The 15,555-nt window shown below is 41.3% G+C and overlaps 1 protein-coding gene across 9 annotated transcripts in view; it reads right to left on the bottom strand.

Annotated features, from left to right (window-relative positions):
- Window positions 1–15,555, bottom strand: part of SLC4A10 (solute carrier family 4 member 10) — a 185,324-nt gene that overhangs the window by 72,287 nt on the left and 97,482 nt on the right. For all 9 annotated transcript variants that reach the window (XM_034426222.3, XM_034426261.3, XM_034426229.3 and 6 more), the window contains 2 exons: window positions 9,315–9,453; window positions 4,071–4,231 (listed from right to left, as the gene is read on the bottom strand). In XM_034426222.3, the coding sequence (XP_034282113.1) occupies window positions 4,071–4,231; window positions 9,315–9,453 (300 nt within the window). The remainder of the gene's footprint in view (window positions 1–4,070; window positions 4,232–9,314; window positions 9,454–15,555) is intronic.

Here is a 15,555-nt window from a genome sequence, read left to right as displayed (position 1 = left end):
TCTATGGGAGCGTACTGGGCGGTGAGAGGCTATTGGTGGCAGAAGGCGGTCTCGTAAGTATCCCGGTCCTAAGCCATGGAGCGCTCTAAAGGTGGTAACTAAGACCTTGAAGCGCACCCGGAAGACCACAGGGAGCCAGTGCAGCTTGCGCAGGAGGGGAGCCACATGGGAGCGCCATGCTGCTCCCATAACTACCCACGCGGCCGCATTCTGGACCAGCTGGAGCCTCCGGGTGCTCTTCAAGGGGAGCCCCATGTAGAGAGCATTACAGTAGTCCAGGCGTGAAGTGACGAGGGCATGAGTGACCATTTTTAACGAGTCCCGATCCAGAAAGGGACGCAACTGGCGAATCAGGCGAACCTGATAAAAAGACCTCCCGGCCACAGCCGTCAAGTGTTCTTCTAAAGACAGCCGTGAGTCCAAGAGGACGCCTAAGTTGCGAACCCTCTCCGTGGGGGGCAATGACTCATCCCCAATAGTCAGTGATGGCACCAATTGACTATATCGGGACGTCGGAAACCACAGCCACTCGGTCTTGGATGGGTTGAGCCTGAGTCTGTTCCTCCCCATCCAGATCCGTACAGCCTCCAGGCACTGGGACATCACTTTAAGGGCATCATTGGGGTGGTCCGGGGTGGAGATGTATAGCTGAGTATCATCAGCATACTGATGATACTTCACCCCAAAACCACGGATGATCTCACCCAGCGGCTTCACATAAATGTTGAACAGAAGGGGTGAGAGAACCGACCCCTGTGGCACCCCACATATAAGGGGCCTCGGGGTCGACCTCTGCCCCCCTGTCAACACAGACTGCGACCGATCAGATAGAAAGGAGGAGAACCACCGCAACACGGTGCCTCCCACCCCTAACTCTTCCAACCGGTGCAGCATGATACCATGGTCGATGGTATCAAAAGCTGCTGAGAGGTCTAATAGGACCAGGATAGAGGAGCAACCTCTGTCCCGGGCCCTCCAGAGATCATCTACCAATGCGACCAATGCCGTTTCCGTGCTGTATCCAGGCCTGAAGCCCGACTGGAACGGATCTAGATAAGCCGATTCATCCAAGTACTGAGGAAGCTGTCGCGCTACCACACTCTCAACAACCTTCGCAATGAAGCGAAGGTTGGAGACTGGACGGTAATTAGCCAACACTGCTGGGTCCAGAGAAGGCTTCTTGAGGAGAGGCCTCACCACCGCCTCCTTCAAGGCAGCAGGGAAGACACCCTCTCTCAAGGAAGCATTTATAATCCCCTGGAGCCAGCCTCGTGTAACCTTCTGAGAGGCCAGCACCAGCCAGGAGGGACACTGGTCCAATAAACATGTGGCCGCGCTTAGTCTGCCCAGTATCTTGTCCACGTTTTCCAGAGTCACAGAATCAAACTCTTCCCAGATAATATTCTCAAGACTTGCCTCCATCCTCCCTCCCGAATCTACCCAGTCAGAGTCCAAATTTTCCCGAATCTGAGCGATTTTGTCATACAAATATTGTACAAAGTCCTCGGCTCTACCCTCCAAGGGGTCCTCCCGCGCTTCCTGGTGGAGCAGGGAGCGGGTCACCCTAAACAGGGCGGCCGGGCGATTATCTGATGACGCAATAAGAGCGGAAAAATAGTTACATTTTGCCGCTTTTATTGCCACCAGGTAGGTCTTAATATGAGACCTTACCAGTGTTCGGTCAGATTCAGAACGGCTGGCCCTCCAACTGCTCTCCAGGCGTCTTTTCCGGCGTTTCATCTCCCTCAGCTCCTCGGTGAACCAGGGAGCCAGGTGAGATCGACGCCGGGTCAGAGGCCGCAAAGGCACGACCCGGTCCAAAGCTCCAGCGGCTGCCCTATCCCAGACAGCCACTAGGTCTTCAGTCGAGCCGTGTGCCAGAGCCTCAGGAAATGGCCCAAGCTCCGTCTGGAACCTATCCGGGTCCATCAGGCACCTGGGGCGGAACCACCTCATCGGTTCCGCCTCCCTGCAGCAGGGTGTGGCGGTTCGAAGGTCAAAGCGAAGGAGGGAGTGATCTGACCATGACAAGGGCTCGATCGCTATATCCCCTATCTCGAGACCACTCAGCCACTGACCAGAGACAAAAACCAGGTCCAGCGTGTTTCCCCCCGTGTGAGTAGGGCCATGAACTAACTGGGTTAGGTCCATGGCCGTCATGGAAGCCATGAACTCCTGAGCCATCTCAGACGCCTCACCGACGGATGGCAGGTTGAAGTCCCCCATGACCATAAGTCTAGGGGTATCAATCGCCACCGCGGCTATAACGTTGAGTAGTTCAGGCAAGGCCGCTGCCACGTGGCAGGGAGCCAGGTACGTAACCAGCAGGCCCATCTGCACCCCATGACCCCACTTCACAAGGAGGGATTCACATCCGGCCGTCTGAGGAACAGTGGCCTCCCTCGGACTAAGACCCTCTTTAATGATAACTGCCACCCCCCCGCCCCTTCCCTGTGACCTTGGCTGATGAAATGCCCGGAAACCGGGTGGGCACATCTCTATGAGAGGGACTCCCCCCTCCTGGCCCAACCAGGTCTCCGTAATACCCAGAAAATACTCAGAAAACCGGCAAATACCACCTCTGGCTGGCCCCAGAGTGGGGTGGGAATGGAGATTTTGCAATATCCTTCCCCCAGGAGTGGGGAGGGAATGGGCTTTTGCAGTATCCTTCCCCTGCCATGTCCACCAAGCCATGCCCACCAAGCCACACCATGCTCACCAAGCCACACCCACAGAACCGGTGGTAAAAAAATTTGAATTCCACCACTGCCAGCAATCCTCTGCAAGTGAAAACAAAGCTCAAAAGGGCCAGCTGTGGTCCTTCTGAGCTCTTTTTTCACTGGCAGAGGCATCTCAGGGCAGAGGCACCAGTCCTTTGTGTTTCCAGGGCCAGATTCCCCGCAGGCCAGATCCGGTCTGTGGGCCTTGAGCTTGACACCCCTGCTTTACAGGAATATTTAGTGTTATGGAAATATTTGCAGATTTTTTTTTTACTGTCAGAAAAAAATAATTGATAGAGAGAGCTAATAGTCTACTTAGAGTCATGGAATACATTTGGCTGAGCTGTAAAAATCTTAGTTCCGAATACACTATTTATTTATTGAAGCACTTTTTCCTATTAAATAACAAAAGCAATCTAGAAAACATAAGCTTCATATTTCTTTCATTACACAATATAAAGTTGAACAATTAATGATAGTGTTAAAGTGCAAATTTCAGCTTTTCAAACCAACTAAATACTACCGGTATTTCAGCAATTTATGGAGTATACATAATGCATTCATAGCACTGTTACTGTTACCTGTAAAAACATTTCCTTTTGAACATTTCAATTGTCTTTCATTAATTTAAAATATTACCACCATAAGTTTGTAAATTTCTATTATTTTATTTCTTTACAACAGACAAATATTAACACATAAACACACAACATGGCAATTACTGTGGTTTATTTTGAGCCTTACTAACGAAGCTTTATGTAGCTGAATACAAAACTGGCTCATTCTGCAGCATCCCATCTGATTCCCTTACTATTATTAGTAATCACTTAATATTACTTACTATTATAGCCCCTTCTTATTCTGGTAAATGGTATATTTCTTTCAAGGACAACCTCATCCAAACACAACTTTTCTGTTCATTGTTATCACTCTAAATCAGTAGTGGGTTGCCTCTGGTACGCACTGGTTCTATAGAACCGGTCGTAAAACCGGCAGGAGGCTCCGCCCACCGACCCCAACGTCATTAAAATGCTTCTGCGCATGTGCAGAAGAGCGCACGCACGAGTAAAGCAAGCGTGAGCGTGCGGCCCCACTGTGAACCAGTAGTAAAGGTAAGTAGAACCCACCCCTGCTCTAAATCCACAACAAATAGCTTCCTGCCTTGGAGAAAATAATGTAAAGTGCAACATCAGTGCTATGTAATTTATAAAACATGCTAAAAATGCATGCAATAATGTTGGAACCTTTAATCTAAAGTTTTAAAAAGTTTGCTATCTCACCCTAACATGCTGAAAGAGATTTCTGAGTGGGTAAGGTAAGATTAAAAGATTAAATAAATAAACAACTCACCTGCGATTTCTTCTAAAGAATTTGCTCTCATGTCTAGTAAGACTGTGCCATTAAGGATACAACTTCTCAATTCAAACAAGCTATGAAGTGATAAAGTAGCAACATATGGTTTACTCCACCTCTCCCCGCCATCTTCAACATCTTCTTCAAACTTCAACCACCTAGATAAAGAAAACATTTTAGTCAGATTTCCTCAGCTAAAGAGTAAGTATGCAGTATGACAACCACACATAGAAAACAATCCACAAATAGTAGGTAGTATATAGTATGGGAGGAGATATAAGAGGAAAAAGAGAATTGCCAAATCCATCTTTCTAGGTTTCTAGTTTCTGGGATCAGATAGCCTACTATGAAGAGGAGATTACCACTAATCCATCTTTGTTTCTTAATTTTTGACTCAGTTTATATTAGGAAAATTATACTACTGCTATAAAGTTATGAATTCTATATTACAAGGATTTCCAAGATTGTATAGGTAGCAGTGACAGGAAAAAATGGTATATAATTGTTAGAAAGCCTATCACTTTATTTCAATTTCTACCTTCAACTAAGAATATATTAGAATTTTGAGAGCAGCTTTTGGCATTCTTGCTAAACAATTACTATGCTGGACATCCTATGGAATTTTTCATTTAAAAGCACGGAAACCAATGATGAAAAATATTCCTTTTTAAGGTTTTCCTTAAAAAAAATGAACTGATGAATTTTGATCCACATAGACAATTTCAGTGGTTTCTCCCCAAACACATTTACTCAATAATTGTATTCCAGACCATTTCCACACTATCTTTATTCAACTCAGAATCAAAGGATTTTTTTTTCTGCTTATGTTTGTGGCTCCTCTTATGACTATCTTATACTGTGGTATGTAGATTTAGGATAGGGTAAATACATTCTTGGAGATCCAGGAAGATGAAGCAAGAATTGATCAGATGGAATGTAATCAACTAGTGCACTAGTGGATAGTTTTCCCCTGCACTGAAAGACCCATTTAAGATATATTCCTCAACATACTTTTTAGCATCCACTACAAAGTATACACCATCCATAAACTACTAAAAAGTATACACAGGAACTAACATACTTTCCTGGAACATTGCTGGATGGCATTCAAAGTGTAGGGATAGTTCTTTCATGGATTATGTATATCTCTGAATATGATATCATATGATATCACGGTAACGCAGTGGTTAGAGTGCAGTATTGCAGGCTACTTCTACTGAGTGCTGGCTGCCTGCAATTTGGCAGTTCAAATCTCACCAGGCTCAAGGTTGACTCAGCCTTCCATCCTTCTGAGGTGGGTATAATGAGGACCCAAATTGTTGGGGACAATATGCTGACTCTGTAAACCACTTAGAGAGGGCTGTAAAGCACTGTAAAACCGTATATCAATCTAAGTGGTATTGCTATTGCTATTATGTTATGGGCGACCTGCTCAACTGAAGACAGAATGCCTGATAAGTACATTGTACAATCTCATAAAGTTAGCAGTGCTAGGAAGTGGGGCTATGCATTTATATTCAAATAAGATACAACCAGTGATGGCCAAATTAGAATACAGCAGTCAGTTTGCTATGGTTATAAATCTCCAACTTAGACTTTGTGACTTCATAATCATGAATATATTTCTTCTTCTTCAGCCACTACAAAAACATTTAATAGATGCCAAAAGTTATGATGACATTAGCTGGAGATTCCGAAAATAATGGAGTTAACTTTTTTGGAACCCATTATATAAAAGTATACCTTATTATTGATAAACCCGTTCAAAAGGCTGTGTTGTTTCAGCAGAAGCCATGTTATAATAAAAACAACACCCTAGGCTCAAACTCTTTTGATACAGCATAATGACTTGCTTAATACTGACTGAATTATTTTAGCTACATCTGTTGTGTTTTTAGAAGGAGCGTTCATATGATTAACCAACAGATTCATGGTGAGACAAATTAGTTATTTTATTTATTATCTTTTTTTTACTGTCAAGAATGTTACTTGGATTTTTTTTTTTGCCAATAACTTAGCTGAAGGAGAGGGTATTATCTGCAGCTCTGCCTCAGTCAGTAAAATGTCTTGGGACCATTCCCTGCCTTCTAAAAAAACATAGAAAAATCTAACAATTTCCTTACTGAAATGATAAATCTGTTACTTTCTGAATAAGTGAATCACAAACATCCTGGTCAAACTTAAACATACCATTAAAGATTTCAGAAGCATTATCTTGATTAATACATTCTGCCAGATCGGTTAATCATGAAGCAATGGGTTCCATCCTGAAGTTGATCAGTCTCTCACCTAGGTTGACTTATATCACTGGTTTATTCATTATTGTTTAGCTTCTCTGTTTACAGACAGAGCATGTAGAAAAAGACTTACCACCTTTTTCTCTGAGGAGAGCATTCCATAAATTGCCACCCTCCCCAGTCCAATTTAGGGCTTGATGGTTGTTCACAACTGAACCCAGTAACAAGTTGTTATCAATAATATTTTGATTTATATCCTGATTCTATACCACATCTGAGATATCGCTTTCCCTTCCAAGGCCAGTCCCTCTGTTTCCGTACCTATTAAACTATGATTAACCTTGTCAATTTTTCATTGAAAAACTCTAGAGAAAAATGAAGTTAAAGTCAGGTATATAAAGTCAGGTATATAAATGGAAAAGTTTGCTGTTTATTGCATTGGATTTATCAGATACACAGACAGACACACATACACACAACTCCATGTACCAGTCCCACCTTTTCTACTTGAAAATTCTTTTTGAAGTTTTGAACCCTCATAACTCACTCCAACCACAGCTTTCTCATTTTCTTTGGCATTTATCCCACTTCCTTCCTCTTCTTTATTGGTTTTGTAATTTGAAACTCAGTCAATTTGAAATTTCAGTCCAATCAGAAACATTTCTACCAATCCATCAATAGAGAGACTGTAATAAACCAATCACCACCTCACAAAGAAGAAACAGCGCACTTCTGGGCACAGCTATGGGACAGCCCAAAGAAATACAAAAAGAATGCAACCTGGCTAAAGAAGGTAGATAAGAATAAAAAAGAAGTTGAAATGAAAGACCTTTTAATAAAAAGCAGAAAACGTGAAGAAAAGAAAGGAAGGAAGGAAGATCAAGAATTGGTCAGCATCAGGTGACAATGAACTGCATGGTTTTTACTTGAAGCAAGTCTGAGTCTAAACTTGGTGGAGGAAACGTTATCAAGTCAATTAACACCTGGGTAATTCATTAGATTCACAGCTGGAATAGTGGATTGGACTCAAGTAGAACTAAAAACTCTGGATAGGAAGACCAGGAAAATAATGACAATGGATCATGCTCTTCATCCACACAGGAACTTTGACAGACTCTAGTTACCAAGGAGCATAAATGGATATAGAATATTGCAAATATACCACGTAGTCGAAGGAAGAAAAAAAGGGCATTGGAAGAATATTTGAAGGACATTTGCCCTTTGTGCTTCTTCAACTGTCTAGTATATTTACAACATTACACCACGCAGGCTTACCAAATACCATAAAGACCAAATGGCCTACAAGAACAACCAACAGAAAAAAAGAAAAGAGAGCATTACATGGCCAATACCTTTAAAAAATATAAGGCAAGGGAGATAATAACAAATCTTGGCAATGACTAAAAGCAGGAAACTGAAAAAAGAGACAGAGTGGCTTATTCTGGTTGCACAAGACCAACCCTTAAAAAATGCATAGAAAGCCAGAATTGAGAAGACAGCAACAGACAGTGTGTCACCTCTGTAAAGAAGCTGAAGAAATAGCAGACCATCTAGTTAGCTGCTGCAAGAAGATCACACAAACAATGGCATGACAAAGTAGCAACAATACACATTGGACGACATGCAAGAAATACCATTTGCCTGCAAGCAAGAACTGTAAAAAATAGACACTGTAATAAAAAATGAAGAAAACCAATACTCTTAAAACTTTAGACTTCAAGCAGACAAACTACTACCACATAATACCCCAGACTTAACTGTTGATAAGAAAGACATAAAGGTCTGGATAGTGGATGTGACAGTACCTGGAGACAGCAGAATAGAAATGAAAGAACTGGGGAAAATTACAAAATACAAAGACCTGTAATTAAAACTAGAACGACTGTGGCAAAAGAAAGCAAAGATAGTACCAATAATAATAGGCACTTTGGGTGCAACCCCAAAATCTCTGGAGCACCACAAGAACACCATCAGCATGGACAAAATTGCCATCAGTCAATTGCAAAAGGCAGCTTTACTTGGAACAGCTTACGTCCTGCAATGATATCTTTAATATTATTAAACAACAACATCTGCCTATCCCAGGTCCTTGGGAAGGACTAGTGTTAGACAGACAAAAATGACAAATCCAGTCTAAACATCTGGCTGAATGTGTGATCAACCATAATAATACATAAGTAGATGGGCATGAAGGCAAAACCAACTGAAGAATTGTCAACTGTGACTTCACATTCTTGTGTACATAATAATGCATTTATGACTTTTTCATGGATATTTCATGCTATTAAACCTTCCCAAAATCGGTGTGCCTTTCTTTCCTCACCATACTTTTTTTTCTCACCATATTGTTTATGGAAAAAGAACTCTTTGCCTGACTTCCCTGATGAGACATGTCCATTATGGTTGAAATTTTGACATAGCTCTCATCCTCCTCAGAGAGTGGGTGAGCCTCACTACCTAGTTAAGGTAGGCCCTAGGCTTACATTCCATGTCAAAATCATTAATACTATCAAAACAACAACATATGCCTATCCCAGGTTCTTGGAAAGGACTCAACAAATGGATAAAAATGTCAAATTCAATCTAAACATCTCGTTGACTGAGCAACCAGTTATATTAATAAAAAGTTAAATCCTGATTTTGAAGAAAACTGAATGGTCCAATAACTCTAATTCTACACAGACTTAAACTATATGTTTGATTTCAAGAGCTGTGGTAGTGCTTAGAATGCAGTATTGTAGGTTAACTCTGCTCACTGCCATGAGTTCAATTCCTTAGATCTTGATTGAGTCAAGGTTGACTCATCCTTCCACCCTTCCAAAGTCGGTAAAATGAGGACCCAGATTGTTGGTGGCAATATGCTCACTCTGTAAACCGCTTAAAGAGGGCTGTAAAGCACTGTGAAGTGGTATATAAGTCTAAGTGCTATTGCTGTTGCTAAATCTAAATGTGTATATGTTTTTTCTGCTGATATTCACTGTGGAAGGAAAAAAATCTCATTTACCTGGCAGTCTCCCTCCACTCGGCATCCTCTCCTTCTCTCAAGCAAAGTTCATCAAGCTCAGTGAATAAATCATGTGGGATGTGCTCCTCATCGTCATCTTCTGTTCCAAGAATAAACTGCACCCTCTGTGAAGGAGTATCTAGGGAGAAAAAAGAGCAGTACTAAGAAAGTTAATCAGAAGACATGAACTTACCAAAGGAGCTGAATAGCCAGCATTATGATTTGGTAGAAACATTATATACATCATAGAAGGCAAACATTATATGATAGAATGATTTGAGCCGAGGTGGCACAGTGGTTAGAGTGCAGTACTGCAGGCTACTTCAGCTGACTGCTAGCTGCAGTTCAGCAGATTGAATCTCACCGGCTCAAAGTTGACTCAGCCTTCCATTCTTCCGAGATGGGTAAAATGAGGACCCAGATTGTTAGAATTTGCTAACTCTGTAAACCAGTGTAAAAGCACTATGAAGCGGTATATAAGTCTAAGTGCTATTGCTATTGCTATAGAAGACCAATGTGAAATTTCAAGTATATTCATTCATTCATTCACAAAATGGCTGCCATTTGACGGATATTTGTCAGTTGATAAGTTAGTAACATAAATGAAAAATACCCCTTTACTAAAAGACAAAGATATGCTTTCTTGTACCATCCCATCCAACATCCCAGCAGCTCACCTCTTTTCTTTTCAGAGTAGGTATTTCCAAACATAGCACTAGACCAACCCTACCCCCATACCATTTTATTAATCATCATCATCATCTTCTTTTAATGACCCCCCCCCCAATCCCTTGCAGGGTGGAGTCTGGGCAACTGAATGGAGCTAGCAGAGTGTTTTAATGTCTTTCCTGTCACCAATGTAAAGTTTTGTTCAGTAGATATATTCTCATTGTGCCCAGAGAGAGAAATATCTGCCTCTACCTAGGCAGATATTTCTCCTAGGATTTCTCCTACCTAGGATCGAACTCACAGCCTCCTGATTGTGAGGCAAGAGCTTCACCTCTAGGCCACCGCACAGCATCACTCCACACCATTTTATTAATGATTTCTATAAAATACCTCAAGCACTTAATAGAATGGGCAGAGCCTGGCTAGTGCAAAGGAAATGTCAGTGGTCATATTGGTGCTTATGCTGATGTAGATAAAAATTGTTAAAGTAGACATGGTCCCTATTAAGAGTTCTCTTAGGAACGAATTAGTTCCTGAATTCTTTTTATCTTTCCACTGGGGAGAGGAAATGTTCACTATAAAAGTAAGATGAATTTAAACATGACAATGAATAAATGTAATTACATTTGCTTTAAAAAGGAATTGAATGTGTGGCTGTCTAACAAGAATAAACTAAAGATAAGCAAAATTCATTGACTAGGAAAAAAATATTCTGTGGAATATTCCCTTCTCTCTAGATTATCTTAAAGTTCCTCTGGATTTTGTTCTGGGGACTGTTTAGTGATTTGATGAACTGGAGGCAGTCTGAAGAGGTCCATTGTGATTCAGCCCCCCCAAAATCTGTTCCACCTGTAATGCCATGTCCAGAATACTTTGTCCTACTTCTGATTCAAAGGATTTACTTTCCAGAGGATTCATTTCCAGAGGAAATTTAGCACAGTCGTGGAATGAGGTTTACACATCCCTGCAAGAACGGAAGAGGTATGTAAAGATTCATTTTTAGGGGGAAGGTCTGTGGTGGGATTCAGCCAGTTCGCACCAGTTTGGTAGAACCAGTAGCTAAATTTTTCTGGAGTTCGGCAAACCGGCTGAAGTGAGGGGCAGGAAGCCCTGCCATGCCCGGCGAGGCGGGGAGAAGAGATGGCAAGAGGAGCCCCGTCTCTCTCCACACACCCCAATGAAAGGCAGCAGCAGTCCGGGTGCTTCTCTTCCACCCCCCGTCTGGTGCTGGAAGTAATTTAACAACTGGTTCGCCCAGGGTCAGGTTGGCCATCACAGGAGGCTCATCCTGTATGTGCGGTGAAGCTGGAGGGCCACGCCTCCCACAATGGCTAACCTGACCCTGGGCGAACTGGTTGTTAAATTACTTGAATCCCACCACTGGGGAGGGTTATAGATATGACACTATATGGACGCCTAGTTTGAAAATCCATACTTGCTTCTGGATTGGGGGCGGAGTCATTCTATACTTCCCGTTCTTTCTTTTACTTCACGGTTCTTTTCTTCAAGGTTTTTGATTTAGTTTGGTTTTAAAATTGATAGATTTCATATTTTGAGAAGCAGTGGTCATCACAAAAAATATAATGCCAATAGGAATTAAATGCATTAAAGCTATAAGCAGTAGACAAGTATCCGAGTTTTCCATTAAAGCAGTCATTTTTGTTTTGGAGAAAGTCATGAATTGAAGGATTTCTACACAAGAAATAGAAAGAACTGTGTGAACAATGTTGTCATATCACCATGAAGCGTTCCGTGGCAGAGAAAGACTCTTCACAAAAGAGCAATATCTCACTGCCTTGTGCTCGAAGGGGCGGTTTGGACCTTCATTATAAGGGATTTTTGACTCACCCTACCTCCCACTTCCTGGGATCCTGCTGTAGCTCCATGCTGATATCTGATTAAGTCAAGGAGCTGAATGAAGAACATGCCAGTGTGCCAGGCATTTGGAAGGCAGCAGAGTTTTGCCACCACAGCAAGCACAAAAAGAGGGGGAAATGCTTGAAATTCATTCTCTTTTATATGGATAAATGTTTTTTAGGCATGGATCTTGAGTGGGTAGGATGAGCCACTTGGTTACAAGCTGGTAACTGAGCTTGTATTATTATTATTTGTACCTACAAGTCAGTTTTTTACTCCTGGAGATTGCCTGGACACATCCTTGCAGTTTTCTTGGCAAGGTTTGTCCTTGCTTCCTTCCTAGGGATGAGAGAGAGTGACTGGTCCAAAATCACTCAATTGGCTTCATGCCTAAAGTGAGACTACTGTAGAACACACAGTCTCCTGGTTTCTAGACCAGAGGCCCCCAACCTTTTCGGCACCAGGGACCGGTTCCATGGAGAGAGGTTTTTCCACAGACCGGAGGGGGTTGTTTCATGTGCTGCCTGCATCCCACAGATGGGGCTTTGCTTGTTACGGCCGGGTTACTGGCATGCCATGGACCAGTGCCAATCCACGAACCGGGAGTTGGGGACCCCTGTTCTAGACCGATGCCTTACCCATTTCACCAAACTAGTTGTCAGTTGAGTTTTTAAGTGAGCACTGATTGACTAACAGTTCTCTGAGCTCAGCTATTAGCCAGCACAGCAATCACAGACTGTCTGATGGTTTACTGCAAACTCTATAAACTCACAAACCTGTCAAATGTGCTCTATAGACAAACAGACATAAAAACAGCCCTGGGGTGGAAGTAAAAGAAGGCAAAATTCTGTACATAACTGGATGTCTGCTCACACAATAATGTTTTCTACTGACATACTTAGTTGTTAAGAGATGTTTATGCAAAAGTAGCATAGTTCCCTATCATTGTTGCTGGAATAATTATTAAATTTTAGATAACACAAAGCAAATAAACATATCTCCTCCACGACAAACCTGTGAGAAGAGTTGGACTGAGAGTGAGCGAGCAATTGGCCCAAAGTCCCTCAGCTGACTTTGCTGCCTAGAACTCACAGTCTCCTGTTTTCTAGGCCTACCTTTTAACCAGTATGTCATACTGGCTCAAATGAATTCTCTCAGTGAATAGGAGAGTATGTAAATGACCCTTGAAGCTTGTTCCAGATTTTAACAGATGTATGCACCAAAGCTTGTGTTAATGCAAGATAGACAGAATGTTGTGTTACGGAGGGAAAGCTCCCAGTTGTGTTGCCTTTGAGGTATTAAATAACAAATTATGTCCAGGCAATATTTATAGTGTTCTTTGTTACGTATCTCAATACCAAAAGGGTTGTTGCTTCCTCTCAGAAGTCTCAAAAGAGAAACATCTTTTTGATCATTACACTCTGAATAGAATCTGCATTTCTAGAAAAAACAAAATGATGGCTGCTAGTTTCTGCCACTCTGCTTTGCCATGGACAAGATTGTCATAATTGCACAAGAGCCATTCTTTATTCAAGGCAAAGTAGCAACTAAGGGTCTTCAGCTGCAGTGGTGGTGCACTCTTAAGGCATGGCTTTACTGCAAGGCGATGGGAGACCTAATTTCCCAGCCGCCAATTAGTAAGAAGAATTAGATGGTCAGTTTCTGTAGTTTGGTACACTCGACACACAGCTATGCTAAGATGTTTCACATATAGTGGGACAGAATGGGGAGGAAAGAGCTAGTTTGAGATGGCAAAAATAAAGATGGATTTTTCGATTGCAACAACAATTACAAATGGACAACCATGGTGTATTACAGGTAGTCTTCAGGTTATGATGGCAGATGGGCAGGCCTCGTTTGACCACATCTCTTGCAGGAAGAAGAGCAGCTACTGTGGTGGTAAAAGGTAGCCCCATAGGCATGTGAGCCACAACACTACCAAGACATGAGTCAGAAAAAAAGTGGCCAAGAAAATATCACAACTAAACTTCTCAGACTAGCCTCTCCCAAGTTCACATGAAGATAAAGGGGGAATGCATTCAGACATTTAAGATTCTGTTGCTATAGCTTTACAATAAAAGTAATTCTGATCTACATGGGACTAGTTTTCTAGTTTGGTCTACCCTGAAGAGCTGACAACAGGGGGGAAAACCCCACATCTCCTTTTCATTTTCTGATGATGCTACCAAAGCACTACTACCATTTTGCCTCAGTTTCAATTAGTTCCCAGAACAATAGCTATTTGAATGTACAACCAAGTATGAATGCCTCTCAACTCCGTTCTATGGCACCTGGAGCAACGATAACTGCTCTGTAGGTATTCAATATTTTTTTTTCTTCCAAGAGGTGCAGAATAGGTGTTTTAAGCTTCGATGAATCTCTGTATTTTATTTTGAACTAATTCCCACAAATTCTCCCAAAACAAAAAGCTAGCAAAGGATGCTGTATCTCCTAGTAACTTCATAGTGTCCCAAATATATCTCTGCAGTTCCTTACCTCTCTCTTTGATAAAAAATAAAATATTGCCCCTGACCAGGAAAAAAATATCTTTCCCTGGCCAATAACAACAACAAAATCATCCTTAAGCGCTCAATAAGAAGTAGAATACTTATAATAGCAGAAGCTTTCATAAGTTAGTATATTTTGTCATCTGCATGAAATTGTGATTTTTCAATTAGCAAGCACTACATTGTATATGAACAGGCAGAGAAAGAAAATAAATGTAAATAATACTGACTGCGACAATAAAATAAAAATAACAGTAAAAAAGAAGGTATAAAATAAGCATGATGACAGTTGTTCATAAAGCAATATGGCTAAAAGCACTCATATTCCAGCACACTGATTACATTTTATTGTGGAAATGAAAACTGATCAAGGACACAGATTTAAATCAATAAAATTACTTACTTACAAATGAATGCGCACAGAGAATTCTGAAGAAAGAACAGGGGAAGTTCTAAACAAGGACCCAATTATTATGAGTTTAAAATAGGTTACGCTGAATTTTTAATCATACACAAATAGCTCTTCTTCTATGGGCTCCCTAGACCCATATGTTAAATAAGCCTGAGGAATAAAGTTTAGCCTGCTATAAAATCCAGCCAAATGGATGTCTATGTTGTTAAGCTCTTTAAGTTGTTCAAGCCAAAATAATCATGAAGGATAAAATGTGAATATGGACTGCTATTTTCACGAAGCATCTTAAAAAGACAGAAAACCTTAAGAAAGGTATGGGAAAAAACTTCAGATAAAATATGTTATCCTTGAATCTGTGTGTAGCACAAAAATATTACTGAAATATTCCATGAACTTTTTGGGGGTCTCAGAACTATCAAGAAAAGGCATGTTAGATGCTACATAATCAAGTTCAGAAAATCAAAGCAATGTATACTTTTTTTCAAGAACCGCTCCTTAAGACGCATACGGGATGCTAGAAAAGTTTGTGAAATTTATTATTAACTAGATTATTGCTCTGTTAAACTTACCCTCTTTTCCATTATATATATATATATATATATGTCTATATTGCAGAAGCTTATTTCCTGTTTGCATACAGTACATATTGCAGCACTATGATCTTTCTAAGCAAGCACCTCCGAATGAAATAAAGAATGAAACTCAAAATCAAAAAGAAAAACTCCTTAAATTCTACTGTACCTTAACAGATAGTTTACTTAACATATAAGAGGAGTTTTTTGACCATAGGAACTGG

The sequence above is a fragment of the Pantherophis guttatus genome, chromosome 1 (genome assembly GCF_059756535.1).
Source record: "Pantherophis guttatus breed Tessera chromosome 1, ASM5975653v1, whole genome shotgun sequence".
NCBI lineage: Eukaryota > Metazoa > Chordata > Lepidosauria > Squamata > Colubridae > Pantherophis > Pantherophis guttatus.
This window is presented reverse-complemented; position numbering and strand designations above follow the sequence as displayed.